We start from the raw sequence: 19,633 nt of genomic DNA, 5'->3' as shown, positions 1-19,633 counted from the left end.
GGAAGTTTAAATGCTTTGTGCAAGGGCTAAGGGCTTACAGGGAAACCTTAGGTCTTTCTACACATTCCATGTCTTTGCAGGGCACCCTGGAATTCAAGGCAGATGCAACAATTTGAGTGTTATGCTTAGCACATTATCTTAATGAGCATTTTTATATAATACTAGCACTGAAATTACATGATCTTCATAAGGGTCTCATAATACACTTCATTAACAATTTGTAAATTACCTGGACATATTAGTGTTTCAGAAGAGATAAGTTGTTTGCTGAGATTAAGGAAATAACTAAGATAGGAGCAAAGAATCTTGTGCTTTTTTTTTTAGTTAGAGTCTCACTCTGTTGCCCAGACTGGAGTGCAGTGGCCGCTCCCGGCCACCACAGCCTTGACCTGCTGGGCTCCAGTGATCCTTCCACCTCAGCCTTCCAAGTAGCCGGAATTACAGGCATGCGCTACCACACCCGGCTGATTTTTTAAAAAATTTATTGTAGAGATGAGGTCTCGCTGCCCAGGTGGGTCTTGAACCTGCAGGCTCAAGCAATCCACTCACCTTAGCCTCCCAAAGGTGCGGGGTTACAGGTTGAGCCACCAAGCCCGGCTGAATCTTGTGCTATTAATAATGGTGATCAGTTCTTTTATTCAAAATGTACTTTGTAAGAGTCTATTATATATTAACTCACTTAGTTTTCTTAGTATTTCTGGAGGAATTTATTTATATCTTCCTTTTACAGATGAAGAAACAAACTTAGAGAGATGACTTTTGAAAGTTACTCAGTTAACTAGAGCAAAGCTAAACCTTTGACTAACATCTTTGCAGACTGAGTATATTGTTCCTCTGAGTACTCTCTGTTTTTCTGTATGTGCACAGCACACATGGGAGAGGCCTAAATTAACTGTATCTCACAGTCCCTACTGTCAACAAAGTTTTCTGTTCAGTTCATGTAGCCAAGACACAAATACATGAGAATTTGAATATTGAGATGAAATGTAAATAAAAGTTGTCTAAAACTGTAGACCCTTCACCAGGTGTACCTGGTTACTTACCCATCGAACCTGGACAAACAATAAACACTGGATTGACTGGGAGCAGGTTCCTGCCGGCTCTGGAAAAGCCTTCTGGAGGCTCAGAGGCAGCCTTGCCTCTGAGAGCGGCATGGGCTTCCCAAGGTGTGGCTCTGACTGTTCTAGCTGTTCATTGTTAGAATGAGAAGAGAATAAAGGAAGAGACATAGGTAATGCCCTTGGAAAATGACAGCTGATACTGAATTTTGGAAAATTTCTGAAAACAACAGCCCTAAGTGTATAGTTTACTGAATTGTCTATGTATCTGTGTGAGTGTATATGTGTGAATCTTTACAATTCCATTTTTAGTCTCCTGATTTTTTGAAAGACACCCCAGCCTCATTTCCCTTACCATTGCACCTCTGCTCTGGAGAACATATGGAGGTGATGGAAAGTGGAGGAGCTGAGCAGGCATTGTGGGTAACCAGGGAGGGCCAGATGGTGCTCCCCAGATCTGCTCCAGTGTGCATTCCAGTGAACAGGAGAGAGTGAAACAAATTCTGTCCTGGCATGTTTGGGAGGGATGGCGTGTTGCTCCCAGCTCCCAGTGGGAGCTCCTCCTTTCTTCTCTTGGGAGGGCGTCTTACTAGCTCTATGATGCCGGGTAACCTCCTTGTCAGGCTCCACTGTCCCCATAGAAGTGCTGAGGTTTTCTTGTCTTGGATCTTCTGGGCATCTCTGACTCCTCTTTTTGGATCTCATTAGGGTTGATGATAAGCTTTCTCCCCTATAGAACTTTTTTTTTTGAGTCAGAGTCTCACTCTGTCACCCAGGCTTGAGTGCAGTGGCATACTCACAGCCACCCCAGCGTCAACCTGCTGGGCTCCAATGATCCTTCCACCACAGCCTTCCAAGTAGCCAGAACTACAGGCATGCGCTACCACGCACAGCTAATTTTTGATTTACTGTAGAGACGAGATCTCGCCAAGTTGCTTGGGCTGGTCTTGAACCCGTGGACTCACACAATCCACTTGCTTCAGCCTCTCAAAGTGCTGGAATTACAGGCTGAGCCACTGAGCCCGGCTTTCTGAAGAACTTTTAAGGAAAGTTTCATTAATTTTGTTTAGAGAAAAACTGGAGGTATGAGACTTTTCTTCTCAGGACCGGCTGTGTAATTTGTGGGGCCCAGTGCAAAATAAAAACACGGGATCTTTTGTTCAAAAGTTACTAAGAATTTGAAGACAGTGACAGCAGAGCATTAAACTAAACGTGGGCCTTTGAGGAGGGGTGCTGTGCTACTGACAGCATGGATCACAAGCCCATGGAGCCAGCCCTGCCTCTCTGTTTTTCCTCTTCAGTCTTAAATATTTGTCAAGACTTTTTTTTTTTTTAATGAAAATGATTCTCTATATTTGTTGAAGAGGACTTAAGGAAACATTATCTGGTGATTTCCATAACTATTTGATGCTGATGCTGCAGGCATTATTATATTTCCTACTTACAGATGAAAAAAGTTGAGACTGATTGGATATAAATTACCTGCTTTATGACCGCTAGGTAGTATGTGGCAGAGCCCAGTCTCATTGCCCAGGGATGTTTTTCCTTTATAATATGGTTTCTCACCATAGTAAGAAGTACTTGCTCACCTGGCCTGAGGATAAACTCGTAGATGATGTAAGATTTTTTCTGAGATATAACAGAAGGTTTAGCCAAAATGCTTATTATTTGTTGGGTAGGAGAATGTAATTTATATTCTATAGTGTCTAATATCTTTTTGGCAATATACTGATCAGTGAGTATTTGCCTAGGGCTTGACAAATCGCATAACTTTAACCTAAATTTCTAATCTCTGTAAATGAATCTTTGTGTATAACTGAGGGAGTATCATCACAACAGGGGGCATAGAGTTTTTGAAATGAAGAAACGCTTGAGGGTAGTTTTTGAGACCATTTTCCGCTCTAACATAGAATAACTGAGCAGTGTTTGTGTCTGTGTGTTGGCTAGTATGGCCATCATCTAAGCTACACTCTATGCAAAGATGATGGCAACACAGGTCCTGATTTGAGCATGGTGGGATGAAGCCTTTTCTCTCATTTGTGATAGGTCTTTGTGGCATTGCCAGACTTTGTGCCAAAGTTGACGACTGCCCTAGAGGCAGTATGGTGGCCTGGAAAGGCCATGGCTATCAGGCGAACTTGGGCTGCAGCCTGGCCCTGCAGCTCTCACTTCTCAGTGTGACCTTGGACCACTGATCATGCCTCCCCGGGATGCAGTTATGCCATCAACAGAATGGGGCTATTAGAAGCTAACTCAGAGAGTTCTGAGGATCAAGGGAGATAATGTTTTGTAAGTGCCTGGAAGACATTCAGATGAGGTTTTCTGTAGCAGTTGTGTGCACTGTGCTAGGTGCTGGGATACATTGATAAATCACAAGTGCTTCCTGCCAAGCGGGTCCATACACTGTAGTAGAAAGAGATGAATTTGTCAACAAAAGCAGCCTCCAGATGTTGTGGGTCCACAGATGGCAACATGCACAGTGTGCGATGCTGACAGGATGGGGAGGGCCTGAGACAGAGGGCTTATTTAATAGCTGCTAATTCCTGTTCCTTCCCACTTTCTGGGACAATATAGTGAGGAAGGGGCACTACCATGTGCTCTGACATGCTAACTGTTGGGAAGGGGATTATCTCCTTTCAGGCAAAAATAACTTTTCGTACAATCAATAATTTATCTTTGATTTACCCTTTAGTAGACAAGGACCATGTAAGTATAAATTATTCCTCTCAGCAAGCCAGAAAATGATTTTTTAAAAAATGATTATTTTTTGACGATAACAGAGAAAACAATTGATTAGTTACCAGGCATAGCAACTTATTTAAAAAGAATGACCTTTATCATCTGTGATGAGGAGTAGGCTGGGATGCTGACTTCCTGCAGACCTCGGCAGGCTGGGTGAGACCCTGGGGGCAGGGCAATGTACCCTGGCTACTGACTTCAGTGAGTGAGGAGTGGGAGGTGTCCCTTCCCCTTGAAGGTTCTCAGAGGTGGATGGACCTGGGGCAGGTTCAGAGAGGTGAGATGAAGGAAGGACGAGACCTGAGTTTCCAGAGTCCTAAGGGGTGGAAAAGTCTTGTAAAGAACATAAGTTTTGGAGTCAGATAGACTTGAATTTGAATCTCAGCTTTTATTTATCAGGGTCATAAGATGGGCGAGCAGTTCAACCTGTCAGTGATAGTTTTCCTCTTTTGTAGAATGAGAATAATATTCATTCTACTGACATAGTCAACTGTAGTCATACACTACATTTTTCAGAGGCTCAAATGAGTACATGGCTGTACAATCATTTTTAAACTAACTCACCTGATGGGCTCTCTATCAGTTCATATGTTTCAGAATGCCAGTTCTGGGTCACATGCCATGGGTTTGGTGGGGTCAGTCTTAATATCTGTGAGGGTGCTCAGTGTAAAGTGGGTGGACAAAGCTGTATGTTGAGAACATGGTTATGAAAGCTCTGTGACAGTTGAAGAAGTCTGGTCAATGAATCCTCATATCTACTCTAGAAAAAGCCCTATACTGCCCTGTCAGACACCATGTCTGTTCTAGATACCTCTTTAAGTTTAGAGACTTGGGCCTGAATCCCTGTTGCACCACCCACTGGCTGTGTGATTAGTAGGCAAATTTTGCTAACCTGTTTGGACCTTGAGTGCTTGCCTTATAGTTAAGGGGGTTATAATGCCTATCTCACAAGGTAATTATGAAGACTAGTGAGATAACCTGCCTGAAAATGCCTCACACCTAACACATGCCCAATACCTGTTAATTGATTCCAAAATTCCTTCTGGTTTCGCTAATGGAGTATCTTAAAGTGAAGAGGAGATTATGAAAATTGAGACAGGTGCTGTATTAACTTTCTAGTACTTTGTTACCACAAACTCAGTGACTTAAAACAACACAGATTTATTTCCTCACTGTATGGGTCATGAGTTTTCGCTGGGTCTGCTGCTCAGGGATTCACAAGGGTGAAATCCAGGTGTCAACCAGGTCCTCATCTGGCGGATGTACTAGCAAAAGGTCTGCTTTCAAGATTCCTCAGGTTGTTCTTCACTCATTTCCTTGTGGTTGCATGACTGACACCCCTTTTCTCTTGCTAGCAGCCAGCTGGAACTGTTCTCAGCTCCTAGGAACTGCTGTGGGGTCCTTGTCATGTCACTCCCTCCACAGACCTCAGGAAGGATATGATCCCTTTTAAGGGATCCCATTCAGGACAATCTTCCTTTTGATTAACTCAGAGTTAACTGATTGGGGACCGTAATGTCTTCTGCAAAATCCTTTCACCTTTGTCATATAACATAACCTAATCATCACATTCACACTCAAGGGGAGGGGCTTGCATAGGGCATGCACACCAGGGCTGGAGGTTCTTAGAGTGAATTAGAATCCTGCCCCTCATAGGTGCTGAACTGCAATTGACCTGGGAATGGGTGGGGAGGAGGAGCTGACCTCTTCTCTCACAGACTTTGAGAGTATAGGGTAAGTCACACTCCGAGCCACTCACAAGTGACCCCAATGCCGTGTTCCCACGTTACTAGTCTCTGGGCTCATGAAGTGTGGTGTGCCTTACAGCTCTACATCAACAATAGTGCTGTCTGGGTTGACTTCAGTTTCGCGAAGCTTCTCTTGGCAGGCTGGCATGGATGCATCCTGCCGAAGTCAGCGAGGAATGTCATTTACATGGCACCAAAGTAGCCCTGATGGCTGCTTTGCTCTGTTTTGGGGAAAGCTGGTGGAAAAACTAGCTTTGAATTGTCCATCTCAAGATGATAATAATGCCTGCTGCCTTGTTTGAAAAATAATTTGCCAGAGGGATAATGAGAAACCACATGGAAAGTGAAAAAATAACCAACTATTTCATGGATTCCTTGTGTGTGTGTGTTTTCCAGATTTCCAGTGGGTTCAAGGAGATGTGTGTGAAGTTCAGCTGATGGTCTATAACCCAATGCCGTTTGAACTTCGAGTTGAAAACATGGTATGTATTATCGGTTATTTGACCTTTTTGGGCCAAAACACCAACTTCTCATTAAAATAATTTCTTTTTTGCCTAATATTTGAAATTCATAAGATATATGCCTATTTTTAATTTTTTTGTTTTGCCAAAGATTATAAACTTATTATGAGTGACTGTTTTGTGTTTTGTCATTTCTGTGTCTTTAGGCTTAGTTTTCAATAAATATTCAAGTAAACAAAACAAAGAAACCTCTGATTTGCACACACATTGGGCGTAGTTGATAGGATATATGATTTGAAATAGTCATTTTCGTTTACATGAGACTAGTGCAGGTGACAAAGTCTACATTATGCCCGCTGCTCAATACTGTCAGCATTACTTTATTGTGCAGGATGGTAAGATGATCAAGGCCTAAGGGAAGAACAAGCTGAAGAGTAAGAGAATAAATTACTGCGCTACCACTCTGAGGTTCCTTTTGTCGAAATCCTGATGTTCCCTATCTGTGCTTTGTGTAGAGTGTTAAAGATTCACTTTGTAGTGGCATCAGTTGGAACTGCTCACCTAATTCCATTATTGGGGAAAGAAATTAGTTCTCCATGCTAATTCTATGATTTCCAGAGCAGAACCCCACCTGCCAATGTGGATTCCATCCCTTGACCCTTCTCTGCATTGCCGTTCATACTGCTGTGTAACATCTCAACGACACACAAAGGATGGTTCTGTGATGGCTGATGTTTCTCTTTTCTTTTTTAGATTAGAAAATATAGTTTATTTAGAAAGTAAATTGGAGAGAGAGAGAAAGAGGGGATTCACCTCACCAAAGGAGGGGAGGGGGCCAAAGCTTAAGAAAACATGGCTTGGCCATAGCTCAAAGAGCACATGGCCACACCATAATTTAGCAAGGCAATGGCCAGTTGATGTTTTTCTTTTAGAGTTTTAAGACTAACATTCAGGGTCAGAGGCGGAGTCTTCATGTAGGTGTCTTGCTGAGTGCCCACCCTATGTGTTAGGCCCCAGGCAAGGCCCTGAGGGCTCCGAGATGGACAGGCCCTGATTCCTGCTGTGACTGTGATCAGGGTTGTGTTGGGGTGCATGAGATATTGCAGGATCAATGTGGAAGGGTATCTTTCTGGCCCTGGAGAGTCAGGGAAGGGTTCCTGGGACTGGCATGACAGCTTGACTGGAACTGGAAGGCTGAGCTGCGGTTTGCCAGGCAGACTGCTTGGTAGTTACTGAGATGCTGTTTAGGCTTCCAGCATGTGGTAGAGTTTTCCAAAATCTGTTTGCGCTCTTAGAAACTCGGCTGAATGTTAGACTTGCTGTGCTGAGACTCACAGGATGAGTGTTTTCCTCCTCTTCCTGTTGTACAAGGACATACCAGCCTTAGAATTTGGCTCTTGGCTGAGGTCTTTCCAGTGGCTTTCTGTCTCCTGACCTAAACAGGGAATAACAATTGTTTAGAGAATTTTCCCCAAAATGGATAAAGTATGATATGCCTGCTGCATATGTGTGTGTGTGTGTGTGTGTGTGTGCACTTTTCTTTTTTTGAAACAAGGTCTCACCCTTTTTCACAGGATGGAGTGCAGTGGTGCAATCATAGCTCACTATAACCTTGAACTCCTAGGCTCAAGCAATCTTCTGCCTCAATCTTCCTAGTAGCTAGGACTACAGGCTCATACCACCTTGCCCAATTAATTATTATTATTATTATTATTTTAAGAGACAAGTTATCACTATGTTGCCCAGGTTGTTCTTGCACTCCTGACTTCAAGCAATCCCTAGGCCTTGGCTTCCCAAAGTGCTAGGATCACAGGCATGAGCCATTGTGCTCTGCCTGCTGCTCTTTCTTAAACACTTTTTTTTTTGGTCTTAAAACATAGCTTTCATTTTTATCTGGTTTAAAAATATGTGCTTATTATAAAAAATTAGGAAGAGTAAAGAATGAAATAAAAAGCACCACATGGAGTTAGTCCATAAATCATGGTCATCATTTTGAAAACTAAATTATGAAATATTTTAAGCATATGAAATGTTATAGGGAATGATAAACACTCGAATATCCAACATCTACATTTGACAGATGTTAACAGTTGACCATATTGCTTTAGCTATTTTTTTTTTTTTTTTGAGTTGGAGTCTCACTATGTCGCCCAGACTGGAGTGCAGTAGCATGTCCCAGCCACTGCAGCCTTGACCTGCTGGACTCTGCCGATCCTTCTGCCTCAGCCTTCCAAGTAGCTGGAACTACAGGCGCATGCTACCATGCCCGGCTAATTTTTTTATTTATTGTAGAGATGAGGTCTCACCAAGTTGCCCCGGCGGGTCTTGATCCCGTGGGCTCAGGCAATCCACTCACCTCGCCTCCCGAAGCGCTGGGATTCAGGCTGAGCTATTGAGCCCAGCCTTAGCTATTTTAAAAAGAAATAAATACCCATATATTTGCCTAGAGACAATTGGCTTTTCCATTTCCACCCTTGCCTGCTACATCTGTTCACACCTTTGCTCCAGGTCTGGGCACTAGGTGTGCTCATCTCTGTGGGAGTGGCTTTGCTTCTGGGTGCTTTCTGAAGACAGAGGAAAAATCTGCATGTATGGACACATACATGTGTAAGCACATATATGTCTATACACATATGCACATATATCTATGCATATATACAATAGACATGCATATTTTACTCATCCTGACTTCATACTGATGCCTTCAATTCCAGTATATCTCCATAGGGTTCTTTCTTGCCTTCCTCCATTACATATTTGTGTTCTTTCTTCCATTGTGAGAACTCGGTCTCACAACAGTATCAACATATTTACTCATATGCTCAATCCCATAATACATCTAAAGTAGTTTTAGGGTTGCTTTTACCATACCATTGTGGAAAATCACCCCACTAAAAGTAGTCCAGAATTTCTTCCTTCACTGAGGTCTTCTTTAATTGATCTCAGCTGTGTTCTGTAATGAATTCTTGCACTCTATTCATTAGATTTATCCTAACATAGTTGATATTTTTGACCTCTCATTAATAGTGTTTTTCTTCTTATTCTTTTTTCTTTTTTTGACAGAAATTCAGATCTTTATGTGAAATCTATCAATATTCAAATACTAACAACTCATCCAGATTTTGAAAAATGCATGTATGGACCAAATGGAACATATCCATATTCTAGATTTGACCATATATAAGATTAACTTTAAAATATTTTTGACCTTGACTCAATAAGAAATACATTTTACATCATGACAGTACACACACCCATGAAACACGGACAACTGACATACGAATTTCCAGAAATAATACATCTGTACTATATGTGATGTGGTATTTTCTATTCTGTTCTCGCTGTTCAACTCTATTCTATTCTGGACTAGAGAGATTAAATTGCTTTCAAGATCCATTAATGGGTCATTGCACAAAGTGTGAAAACTGGGTCAGAGTGCAAGTACCATTGATTCTCTCTTGAAATTTTTTTTTTTTTTTTTTAGAGATGGGATCTCACTGTGTTGCCCAGACTGGTCTCATACTCTTGGTCTTAAGCTTTCTTCCCACCTTGGCCTGAGGTCAAGTGATCTTTCTGCCTTGGCCCCCCAAAGTGCTGGGATCACAGGCACCAGCCACCACACCCAGCCAGTAACATTGGTTCTTGATGCAAGACTCAATCAACTGAGGAACTTGAAAAAGATACTGATGCCTGGGCCCTACCTTAATCAATTCACTCAGACTGTCTGGGCATGGATCCAGACACTGGAAGGTTCTCTGAGCTCCCAGGTGATTCTAATGTGCAGCCCGTACTAGGAACTCCTGTTTCATATTATATTGGTGGTCCGCAGCTCTTGTAGACCTGAATTCTGACCTAGGCCTGGTATTTTCTAGTTGTTTGTTTTTAGGCAATTTGCTTAAGCAGAGACTCCCTTTCTCCAGCTGCAAAATGGAGATGATAAAGAGAACACAGGGCCAGGCACGGTGGCTCATGCCTGTAATCCCAGCACTTTTGGAGGCCGAGGCAAGAGGATCACTTGAGTCCAGAAGTTCTAGAGCAACCTAGGCAACATAGCAAGACCTTGGCTTTACAAAAAAGAAAAAAAATTAGCCGGTCGTGGTGGTGGGTGCCTGTAGTTCCAGCTACTCGGGAGACTGAGGCGGAAGGATCGTCTGAGCCCAGGAGGCTGAGGCTGCAGTGAGCCATGATTGTGCCACTGTACTCCAGCCTGGGTGACAGAGTGAGACACTGACTCAAAAAAGAAAGAACCACAAAAGAAAAAAATACTTAGCTTGTTGAGTTGTGTAAGGATTAAATGAGATAAGATATCTAAATCGTTTTGCTCTGTAAGGTGCTATGTACAACAAATGATCAATAAATAGGACCTCCTGTTATGCATGGAAAACACAAACATACAAAAATAAGTTGAAGCCACAGTCAGCCCTTTTACTGAGGACAACATCTGTTTGCTGTTTCCACCTGCTGGTTCTGGCTGCAAAGGAATGGACTGGTTAGGGTTTTGCTGGTAACACTGGTGTTAATATAAAAGACCTGGCAGAATTCTGAGCTTGTGTTCATGTGGCAGATGTGTGATTCTTGTTAAAATTATAACAGTAGTAATAATAATAACACTTATATTTGAGGTGATCAACTGTTCTGGCTTACCAGGGAGTACAGGTTTTCCAGAATGTGAGACACATATAAGGAAGTGTCCAAAACCAGGTACAATGGTGTGTTCCTATAGTCCCAGCTACTCCAGAGGCTGAGGCAGCAGTATTTCTTGAGGCCAGGAATTCTAGGCCGCAGTACACTGTGATGGTGCCTGTGAATCTCCACTGCACTCCAGCCTGGGCAACATTGTGAGAGCCTGTCTTGCATTTCCCTTGCAGAATTTTTAAAAAAGGAAGAGACCAGGTGCAGTGGTTCAGTTTGTAATCCCAGTGCTTTGGTGGGAGGATCCCTAGAGGCCAGCCTATACCACATAGTGAGACCCCATCTCTGAAAAATGAAAATGATTGTGGTCCCTAAGGGATGCTTGTCTTGAGGTTCCATGCTTGGCATACAATAAATGCTCCAGAAATGTTAACTCTTATGGCAAAGGCTAGTATGAAAAAAAATAAGGGCAGGACTAGGAAGGCATCCCAGCTCTGCAGATGCCAAGCTGCTCCCAGCGAACGCATGCCTGGAATGCATTCAGGTCTGCAACAGACTTTCTAGAAACCTACAGAGAGCTGCAGAGACAGTCTAAAGTATGGTTAACACAAAACAATCTTGACACAGAAAGCACTGTGGATACTCAGGTGACAAACAACAATTCTACTTGATTTTAATCCTGTTTGTTATAGTCTTGATATTTATTTTGTTTTGTCTGTGGCAGGGGCCCACGTGGCAATACTCTCCGCCTTAATGATATTTGTCTACATTTTATTTTCCAGTTGCTTATTGCCAAATTATAGAAATATCTTTGGTTCCCCCCTGCCTCTTGTCACTTTGTTAAGTGTGTTCATTAGTTCAAACTTCTTGTGAATAAATGTCTGTATACCTTTTCTTTCTTTTCCTTGCCTTTCTGCCCTGAGTAGGACCTCCATTACAATGTTGAGAAGTCCTGAGAGCTGAAGTCCCTGTGTTGTTTCCAATCATAGGGAACCTCCTTGAGGCCAGGGCATCTGTCTTGTTCACTAGCAAGCTTAGTGCCTGGTACATATTGAAATGAGTTGATAATTCATAGATGTTCTGGAGGGATATTAACTGGTAATATATTTCCACATTTCATTTTTATTTCTTTTTGCATATAAATAAGATATTTTGTTTTTTCTTTGGATTCACATTCCCATTTGGTAAAACAACAAAACAAAATAAATATCAAGAATATAACAAACAGGGCTACAATCAAGTAGAATTGTTGTTTATCACCTGAGTACCCACAGTGCTTTCTGTGTCAAGATTGTTTTGTGTTAACCACGCTTTAGACTGTTTCTGCAGTTCTCTGTAGGTTTCTAGGAAGTGTGTTAGTCTTTTCATCTGGCAGTTCCAGCGAATGTCTGTAGCGAATGTCTGTAGCGAATGTCTTAAGCCCATTTGGAACTGAATGTACATGGTGGCTTTGGGCTGGGTGTACTCATGATGCTGGATTGCTTGCTTTAGGGGCTCCTCACCAGTGGAGTGGAGTTCGAGTGTCTCCCTGCAGCGCTTTCCCTTCCGGCGGAATCTGGGCTCTACCCAGTGACGCTCGTTGGCGTTCCACAGACTACTGGAACAATTACTGTGAACGGTAAGGAGAATTCTTTTATGAGTACTGATCAAGAAGGATTACTGGCTGGGCGTGGTGGCTCATGCCTATAATCCTAGCACTTTGAGAGGCTGAGGCAGGAGTATTGCTTGAAGCCTGGAGTTTGAAACCAGCCTGGGCAACATGGCAAGACCTTATTTCTTAAAAAAAAAAAAATTAACTGGCTGTGGTGGCACATGCCTGTAGTTCCAGCTATTCAGAAGGCTGAGGCAGGAAGATCACTTAAGCACAGGAATTTGAGGCTGTAGTGAGCTGAGATTGTGCTGCTATACTGGGCGACAGAGCAAGATCTGCCTCTTAAAAAAAAAAGAAGTACTGCTGATCACCCATCATTCCAGTCCTAACAGATGATAAGATCATGAAAAGACTACGTTTCTTTGGAATGTGAAAAAAACCCTGTTCTTGAGTGGGCAGGTTGTGGGTGGCCCCTGCTGTGCTCCTATTTTGGTGGGAGGGGCCTTTCCTGTGCTCTGGTCCTGTCACCCACTCCCTTGCCTCATCTGTGCCATTCTCCTTTCTGCTGTCTTCCTCCAGTAAGTCTTCCAACATGCACGGAGGAACTCGCACGCAATGAGACCCTCTTGCCCTTGTTGTGGCCTGATTGGTGGCTGCTCCTTCTTAGCTGGATTGCCTCAGAGAGTGGTCTACACACATTGAATCCACTTTTTGTCTCTGCATCCTGTACTTGGTCCATATCACTTTGTCAAGACTTGCTGAGGTCACTAGCAGAATTTTCCTGGCTAAATCCAGGACTTACTTTTTTGTCTTTTTCTAGCTTCATTTCTCAGTGCCCTTTGACATCATGGCCCACCCTCCTGTGTGGCACACTCCCTCCTCTGGCTTCTGTGACTCCACACTCCTGGGTTTTTTTCTGCATCTCTGCCCTTCTCTTTTGGTTTCTCTTGTCTTTTGCAGGTGCCACTGTGCAGCCCACCCTTCAGCCCGCTTTTCCCATGCTCCACTCTACTCTGCTTCCTCCCTTTCTTTTCTTTCCTCTCTCTGCTCCCCCTCCCTTCTGCTCCCTGCTCCCCTGTTCCCTCCCTTCTTTCTTTCTCCTTTCCCTCCTTTTTCTTCTCCACAAGCTAACCTTGGTGATCCCACCAGTCCTATTGGCTTCTCTGTCCTTCAGGGCTGTCAACATGCTGATGATTCCTAGGACCAGGATCCCTTCCTGGCCTGCACATCCAGCCACTTACCAGTCATCTCCTTGGAAATCTGGTGGGCACTTCACATACAGCATGCCCAAACCAGAATGCCCTGCCTCTGTTTCCCAGAGTGGTCCTCCCTTGAGGCCCCATCTCATTGCAGGCATCCTCATTAAGCCATTTACCCTCACCAGGTTCTTGGGAGTCATCCTTGACCCTTCCATGTCTGACATACCCCCATGCTGTCTCTCGTATCGACTCCTCATTAGTGCTTCCTGAGAGTGACCACTTCTCTCCACCTCCATGGCCACTTCCTGTCTTGTAGATTGATTCGCTCTTGTAGGATTTGTCACCAAAGTGTTAGGACTGGTCTTCCCGCCTCCAGTCTTGCTTGATTACAGACTCATCTCCCATGTGCAGCCAAATGATCTTCCGAGTGCAAATCTGCCTGTGTCATCTCCTGACCAGAAACCTTGAGCCTTCACTCGTCCTTTGTTGCCAAGGTTGAATCCCCTAACTTGACTGTCAAAGCCCCCTGTGGTCCAGTTCTTCTTGTCTCTGCAGTATCCTCTCTGCCCCTCCCCTCCTGCTAAGTCACACTTCGGTCTCAGAAGACTCCTTGTAGTTCTGGAAGCATTCCAGGCTTTTTGAACTTTTGCCTTATCTGAGTGCTTCCAATCCTGACTGACTCCTGTGCTTCTTTTTTTTTTTTTTTTTGAGTCGGAGTCTCACTCTGTCGCCCAGACTGGAGTGCAGTGGCTGCTCCCGGCCACCACAGCCTCGACCTACTGGGCTCCGGCGATCCTTCCGCCTCAGCCTTCCAAGTAGCCGGAATTACAGGCATGCGCTACCATGCCTGGCTGATTTATTTATTTATTTATTGTAGAGATGAGGTCTCACCAAGTTGCCCAGGCGGGTCTCCTGTGCTTCTTTCAATCCTCAGATCAGGTTTCCTTTCCTCAGCATATGTATGTTGACTTAGGCCCCCTGTGCAACGTTCCTTTGTGTCTTTGTGTGATGGATTCCTTGTTGGTCCTGTCTGTTTTGCTCAGCTGCTGCTCAGAGCCTAGTGCAGAGCCTCGCACACAGAAGGTCTTTGGTATATATTTGTTGGCTGGAAGAGCAAACATTCATTGGGAAAGGGTGTCCCTATGAGGAGAGTGAGGCAGGCATAATCACAGGTTAGGGTGTGTTGTGGCAAGTACTGAGATGGAGCTAAGCACACGGCTGTGAGGACATACACTTCTGGGCATGTACCCAGAAAGGGAGAAGGGGTTGGCTCTCAGAGTATGTGGCTTTGGGTTTTGAAGGCCAACTAGGAATTACTTAAATGAATGGGGGTGGGCAGTGGGAGGAGAAAGGGAGCAGGAAATGGGGTAGAAATCAGTTCCAGGCTGAAAGAACAGCTTTTCCAAAGACCTGGTGGTGAGAGAGAGCTTGATGCATTTGAGGGAACTGGGGTGGTCAGAGTGGGGGTTCCAAGGCAGGGGTGGCAGTGACAAAGATAAAAGGGAGGCAAAGAATAGATCTAAAGGGCCTTGTAAACCAGGCAAGAGGACATCAATTTTCTTGGGGCAACTGGGGGCTGCCTTTCTTGAATAGAGATGTGGTCGGTGGTTCAGAGCGATCCTTCAGGGCACCCTGTCGAGCTCTGGGCTGGAGATGGAAGGACTGGTGGCAGGGAGACCAGTTCTCCAACTTCACCATAATCCAGGTGGAAAATGACAACGGTGGGACCATTGCTGGGGTTGGGACAAAATGAGACCAAAAGAAATAGATTAGAGAGGAAATTATGAGGATCAGAGGGCTTGATTTAGAATACGTATAACCAATAACTAATATGTTCATAGATGAGTAGTCAGAGCCTTAGTAACAGATTTCTTCCTTAGTTGTTTATCCTGGATGATATTCATTTTTTTGGCATGCCTTGTGTATGAAGTCAGAAGGGCAGAGCTTGTATTATCAGACATGGTAATGTACTGAGTATTTGTCATCAGACTTTTGGGGTTATATGACAGTTATTTTAAGCAATGGGTAAGGAAAGGAAAATAACTGATCTTAATTAAGAACTGTGAAATAGTGATTGCTTAGTGGACAAAGATCACATCATTCCAGGCTTTGTAGAAAGAAAAGTATGAGGGCATTAGTGCCAGATGTGGGTTTCTAGGGAGGAAAATATTTGCCATTTAAAGAAGTCTTTCAAGAAGCATACTCTAGAAAGGAGGAAATGTGGGTTCTGTGAGTTGGAGTTATGAGAAGTTGAAAGAGCATCTTAAAGCTGCCAGAAGGTGAAGCGGAGTGTTGATGAGTCTATGTAAGGGCCTTGATTTGCCCTTGAGGGAATGGCTTGCTGCTCTGTTTAGTACGTAATAGTTTGATATGAATGCAGAAAGTTGTTACCCTAGGCATCTAGCCATTGGGCATTGTTTAATTTTATTACACAGTGAATGTTGTTTATAATAATTATCTCTTGAAATTCCAAAAGCCATTTTAAAGCTTTGCTTAAACATTTCAAGTGCTTATCTAACCAATAGACTTTTTTTGGTGCATGGAAAATTTGCTAATCTTAAATTATAGTACTTGTACACATACAGCAGATTTGCCATATCACGTAGCTGCTATAATAACAATAATTGGCTCTTGAACTTTCATCTCTGAACAGAAGGTTTTGAAGCATTTTTCAAATACTCATTAAGTCATATTATGTCCTGGAAAGGAATATTAACTACCATTCTCATTTTAGAGATGGATGAATCGGAAAAGCAAATTAGTAAAGGGATGAGATACTGATTATTAAGTTATATTGAGATTTGTAGTTGACAAGGACTTTCACATATATTCTTTCATTTGGGCCAGGTCAGCCTTGTGAAATAGGAATGCATGTACGATTATCGTCGCCATCATGTATGAGGAAGTTTAGCGTCTCTGTAGTTGAGGGTGGGAGCTGTGGGTGAGCACTAGCAGGTGATGGGACCAGCATCTGAACTCAGGTCTCAACAAGATGAACCCTGTGCTCTTTTCACTACTTCAGCTGTTGCGTGAGGTACAAAGCCTTACTGGGTGGAGTGAAGCTGTTTGTTTTGTGTTCTAGGTTATCATACCACTGTCTTTGGTGTGTTCAGTGACTGTTTGCTGGATAACCTCCCGGGAATAAAAACCAGTGGCTCCACAGTTGAAGTCATTCCTGCTTTGCCAAGACTGCAGATCAGCACCTCTTTGCCCAGGTAATGTAGACAGATACAAGTGGCTCTTAGTGATAATGTTTAGTTATACATTTTTTTTAATGGCACAAAGAGCCTGAGTTAATTTATAGATCTTATGACCAGAATATGGGTGAAGGATTTCTTTAAGATAACCAAGTCAGTGTGCTTTGCTTAAAGTGAATTGGAACAAAGTTGAAATTTTTCTTACCAAGATCAGAACAAAACATGAAATTAACCTATAGAATCATAATTTTTTTGAAAAATGAAATTAGGAAATTTAGGAATTCCCTAAAAAATATATGGAATTTAAGAAAAACTCATCTTTGAAAAAATGGTTTTGTTCTTGTTTTCATTTTGCTTTGTTTTTTTCATTATAGGAAAGCATAAGGAGGAGAGGGAAAGAAATCTCAGGAGTCTCAGAAGCAATTACTATAAATGCTTTTTTGTAATATTTCCTTAGTGTTTTATCCATCCTATTTTTAAAATACATATTTGAATAGTTGGGATCACACTACTGCTGGGATTATAGGTGTGAACCATCAAACCAGCCTATAAAGATATCTTAAGATTACATACCTTCTAATTTGCTTGCTATTAGAATTTGGGATATTACCAATTTTTGCTCTTATGAATAATACTTAAAGGATATCTTTTTGGCCATTTTTATAAAATGTATTTTGTGATTTTCTAAAATGTTTTAAAAGTCTGTTCATTTGTTTAATGGACACTTTTCATTGACTGCACATTGTGCTAGGTGCTAGGGCTGTAACAGTGATCACAGCAGTCCTGATGTCTGTTCTCATAGGAATTTATGTCAAGTGGGAGAGATTGACAAGCCAAATAACAGTGCATTGTTGTCAGGATTCTGATGGGAAGGTTCTGTGTGCTGGGGGAGGTCATGGACTCAGAGAAGATTTCTTCTAGGAGGTGACATCATGAGTGATGCATAAGGGGAGGGATGGGGAATTAGCTATGTACGTACGATAGGCAGGCAGGAGTAGTTTTCTGACAAAGGAGAAGTGGAGAAAGAAGCATGTGATTGGGGGTATAAATGGTACATCCATTTTGAAAACACTTTGGCAGTTTCTTAACAAGTTAAACATAAATTTACCATATGACCAATAATTCCCCTCCCAGGTATCTGCTCAAGACAAATGAAAACACTGACACAAAATATTGTACATGAGTGTTCATAGCAGCATTATTCATAATAATCAAAAAGTGAAAGAGCCCAAATGTCCATCAACAGATGAATGGTTAAGCAAAATGTGGTACATCCCTCAGCAATAAAAAGGAATGAATGGATATGTGCTCCAGTATAGATGAACCTCAGAAACATTGTGCTAAGTGAAAGAAACCAGATGAAAAAGGCCACATAGCATGTGATTCCTTTGATGTGAAATATCTAGAAAAGGCAGATCTGTAGAGCCAGAACGCAGACTCGTGGTTGCCTCAGGCTGGCAATGGGAGTAGGACTTGATTGTAAGTACACCTGAGACATCTCTTTGGAGTGCTGTAGATTTTTTTTTTTTTTTTGAGTTGGAATCTCACTTTTGTTGCCTAGGCTGGAGTGCAGTGGCACATTTATGTCCACCCCAGCGTCGACCTGCTAGACTCAGATGATCCTTCTGCTTCAGCCTTCCAAGTAGCCAGAACTACAGGTGCGCGTGACCATACCCGGCTAATTTTTTGATATATTGTAGAGATGAGGTCTCACCAAGTAGCCTAGGCTGTTCTTGAACCCCTGGGCTCAGGCAGTCCTCTTGCCCTGGCCTCCCAGAGTGCTGGGATTACAGGCTTGAGCTACCACACCCGGCGCTGGAGATGATTTAAAACTGGTATCAGTGATCTTGTATGACAATATTTTTTTTAGCAAAAATGGTTGAATTGTCTACTTAGAATAGGAGAACATTATGGTGTATAACTTATACCTCAATTATTAACTGTTTGGAAAAATGCATTTTGGTTTGACTTTAGTTTTGAGCCCACCAAAGCCTCAGGAGGAGATACTTTCTTGTCTCTGTTCTGGGCATGAAGGCACAGGAGCTCTCCAGGCCGCGATGATTCTGAGCACATTAGCTTGTACAGCTAAATCTGCAGACTGCTAGCTCAGGCCCTGCCCGCTGAATCCTGCCGCTGTTCCCCGTAGTACTGTGGCACTCAGTGGACACTAGGCTAGTGAGATCTTCGGTCTCTGCCACAGTTTCAAAGCACATGCTCATGTGCTTACATAGAACACCGACCACCTGAACAAAAACTGGTGGTGAATAATGAGAAGTCTCCTCATGAAGAGGACAGCGCTTTACCTGCTGCACATTTCTCAAGCCCTCAACCAGCAATCCAGTAAGAGGGCAGAAGTGGCTTCAGGTGATGAAGCTCTAAGTAAAAGGGCTATTGCCCAAAAGGAAAAAGATTTTGGGAAAAGGTAACTTTGTCATTTGTCATTAGTAAAGGCCGACTTGAAGGCCCGTTCCAGCTATACTAGGTGGTGAAGGAAACAGCTGTTCTCGCTGTCACTCTTTGCCTCCCTCATTTTTCTCCTGCTTTTAGAATACTTTCCAAAGGTGAAGTCCCCTCCTTCCTATTTCTGTTGTCTTGTGGGTGTGCTTTGATGAGGGCTGCATGCGTACTCTCTCAGCAAGAAGACCTGCTGCTGCAGGTAGCTTATCTGCAGTGTGGAGCCTGGATTGCAGGGAGGAGTGTGAATCCTGGCACAGCCCTGCTGGGTTTAGTCCTCCATGAGAGACCGGGTACTGGGGGAGGAAGATCCCAGTGTCATAGGAAGAATTTGGAGTTAAAATGTTTGTTATTTTCTTATATTTCTTATTTTACAAAATTGTATATAATGCATATATTTTTCCAAAGTGGTTTTCTGAAATAAAAAGTGACTGTTCTTTAAGTGAGTTTTTATTATAATTAATGTAATATAAACATCCCTGTGACTGATTAGTTTAATTCACTCACAAACATTTATTGACACCTTAAGAGACCTTGTACTAGAGGATTAGCAA

At 42.8% G+C, this 19,633-nt stretch overlaps 1 protein-coding gene across 1 annotated transcript in view; it reads left to right on the top strand.

Moving 5' to 3' along the window:
• The window catches only part of TRAPPC9 (trafficking protein particle complex 9), a 586,383-nt gene that overhangs the window by 168,342 nt on the left and 398,408 nt on the right, over positions 1 to 19,633 (top strand). The window contains exons 12-14 of the mRNA XM_021706983.1: positions 5,942 to 6,027; positions 12,130 to 12,256; positions 16,511 to 16,643. Of these exons, the coding sequence (XP_021562658.1) occupies positions 5,942 to 6,027; positions 12,130 to 12,256; positions 16,511 to 16,643 (346 nt within the window). The remainder of the gene's footprint in view (positions 1 to 5,941; positions 6,028 to 12,129; positions 12,257 to 16,510; positions 16,644 to 19,633) is intronic.

The sequence above is a fragment of the Carlito syrichta genome, unplaced genomic scaffold (genome assembly GCF_000164805.1).
Source record: "Carlito syrichta isolate Samal-C Ts95f unplaced genomic scaffold, Tarsius_syrichta-2.0.1 Scaffold316275, whole genome shotgun sequence".
Lineage (NCBI taxonomy): Eukaryota > Metazoa > Chordata > Mammalia > Primates > Tarsiidae > Carlito > Carlito syrichta.
Note: the sequence above shows the minus strand (reverse complement) of the source record. Positions and strands in the feature narration are given on the sequence as shown.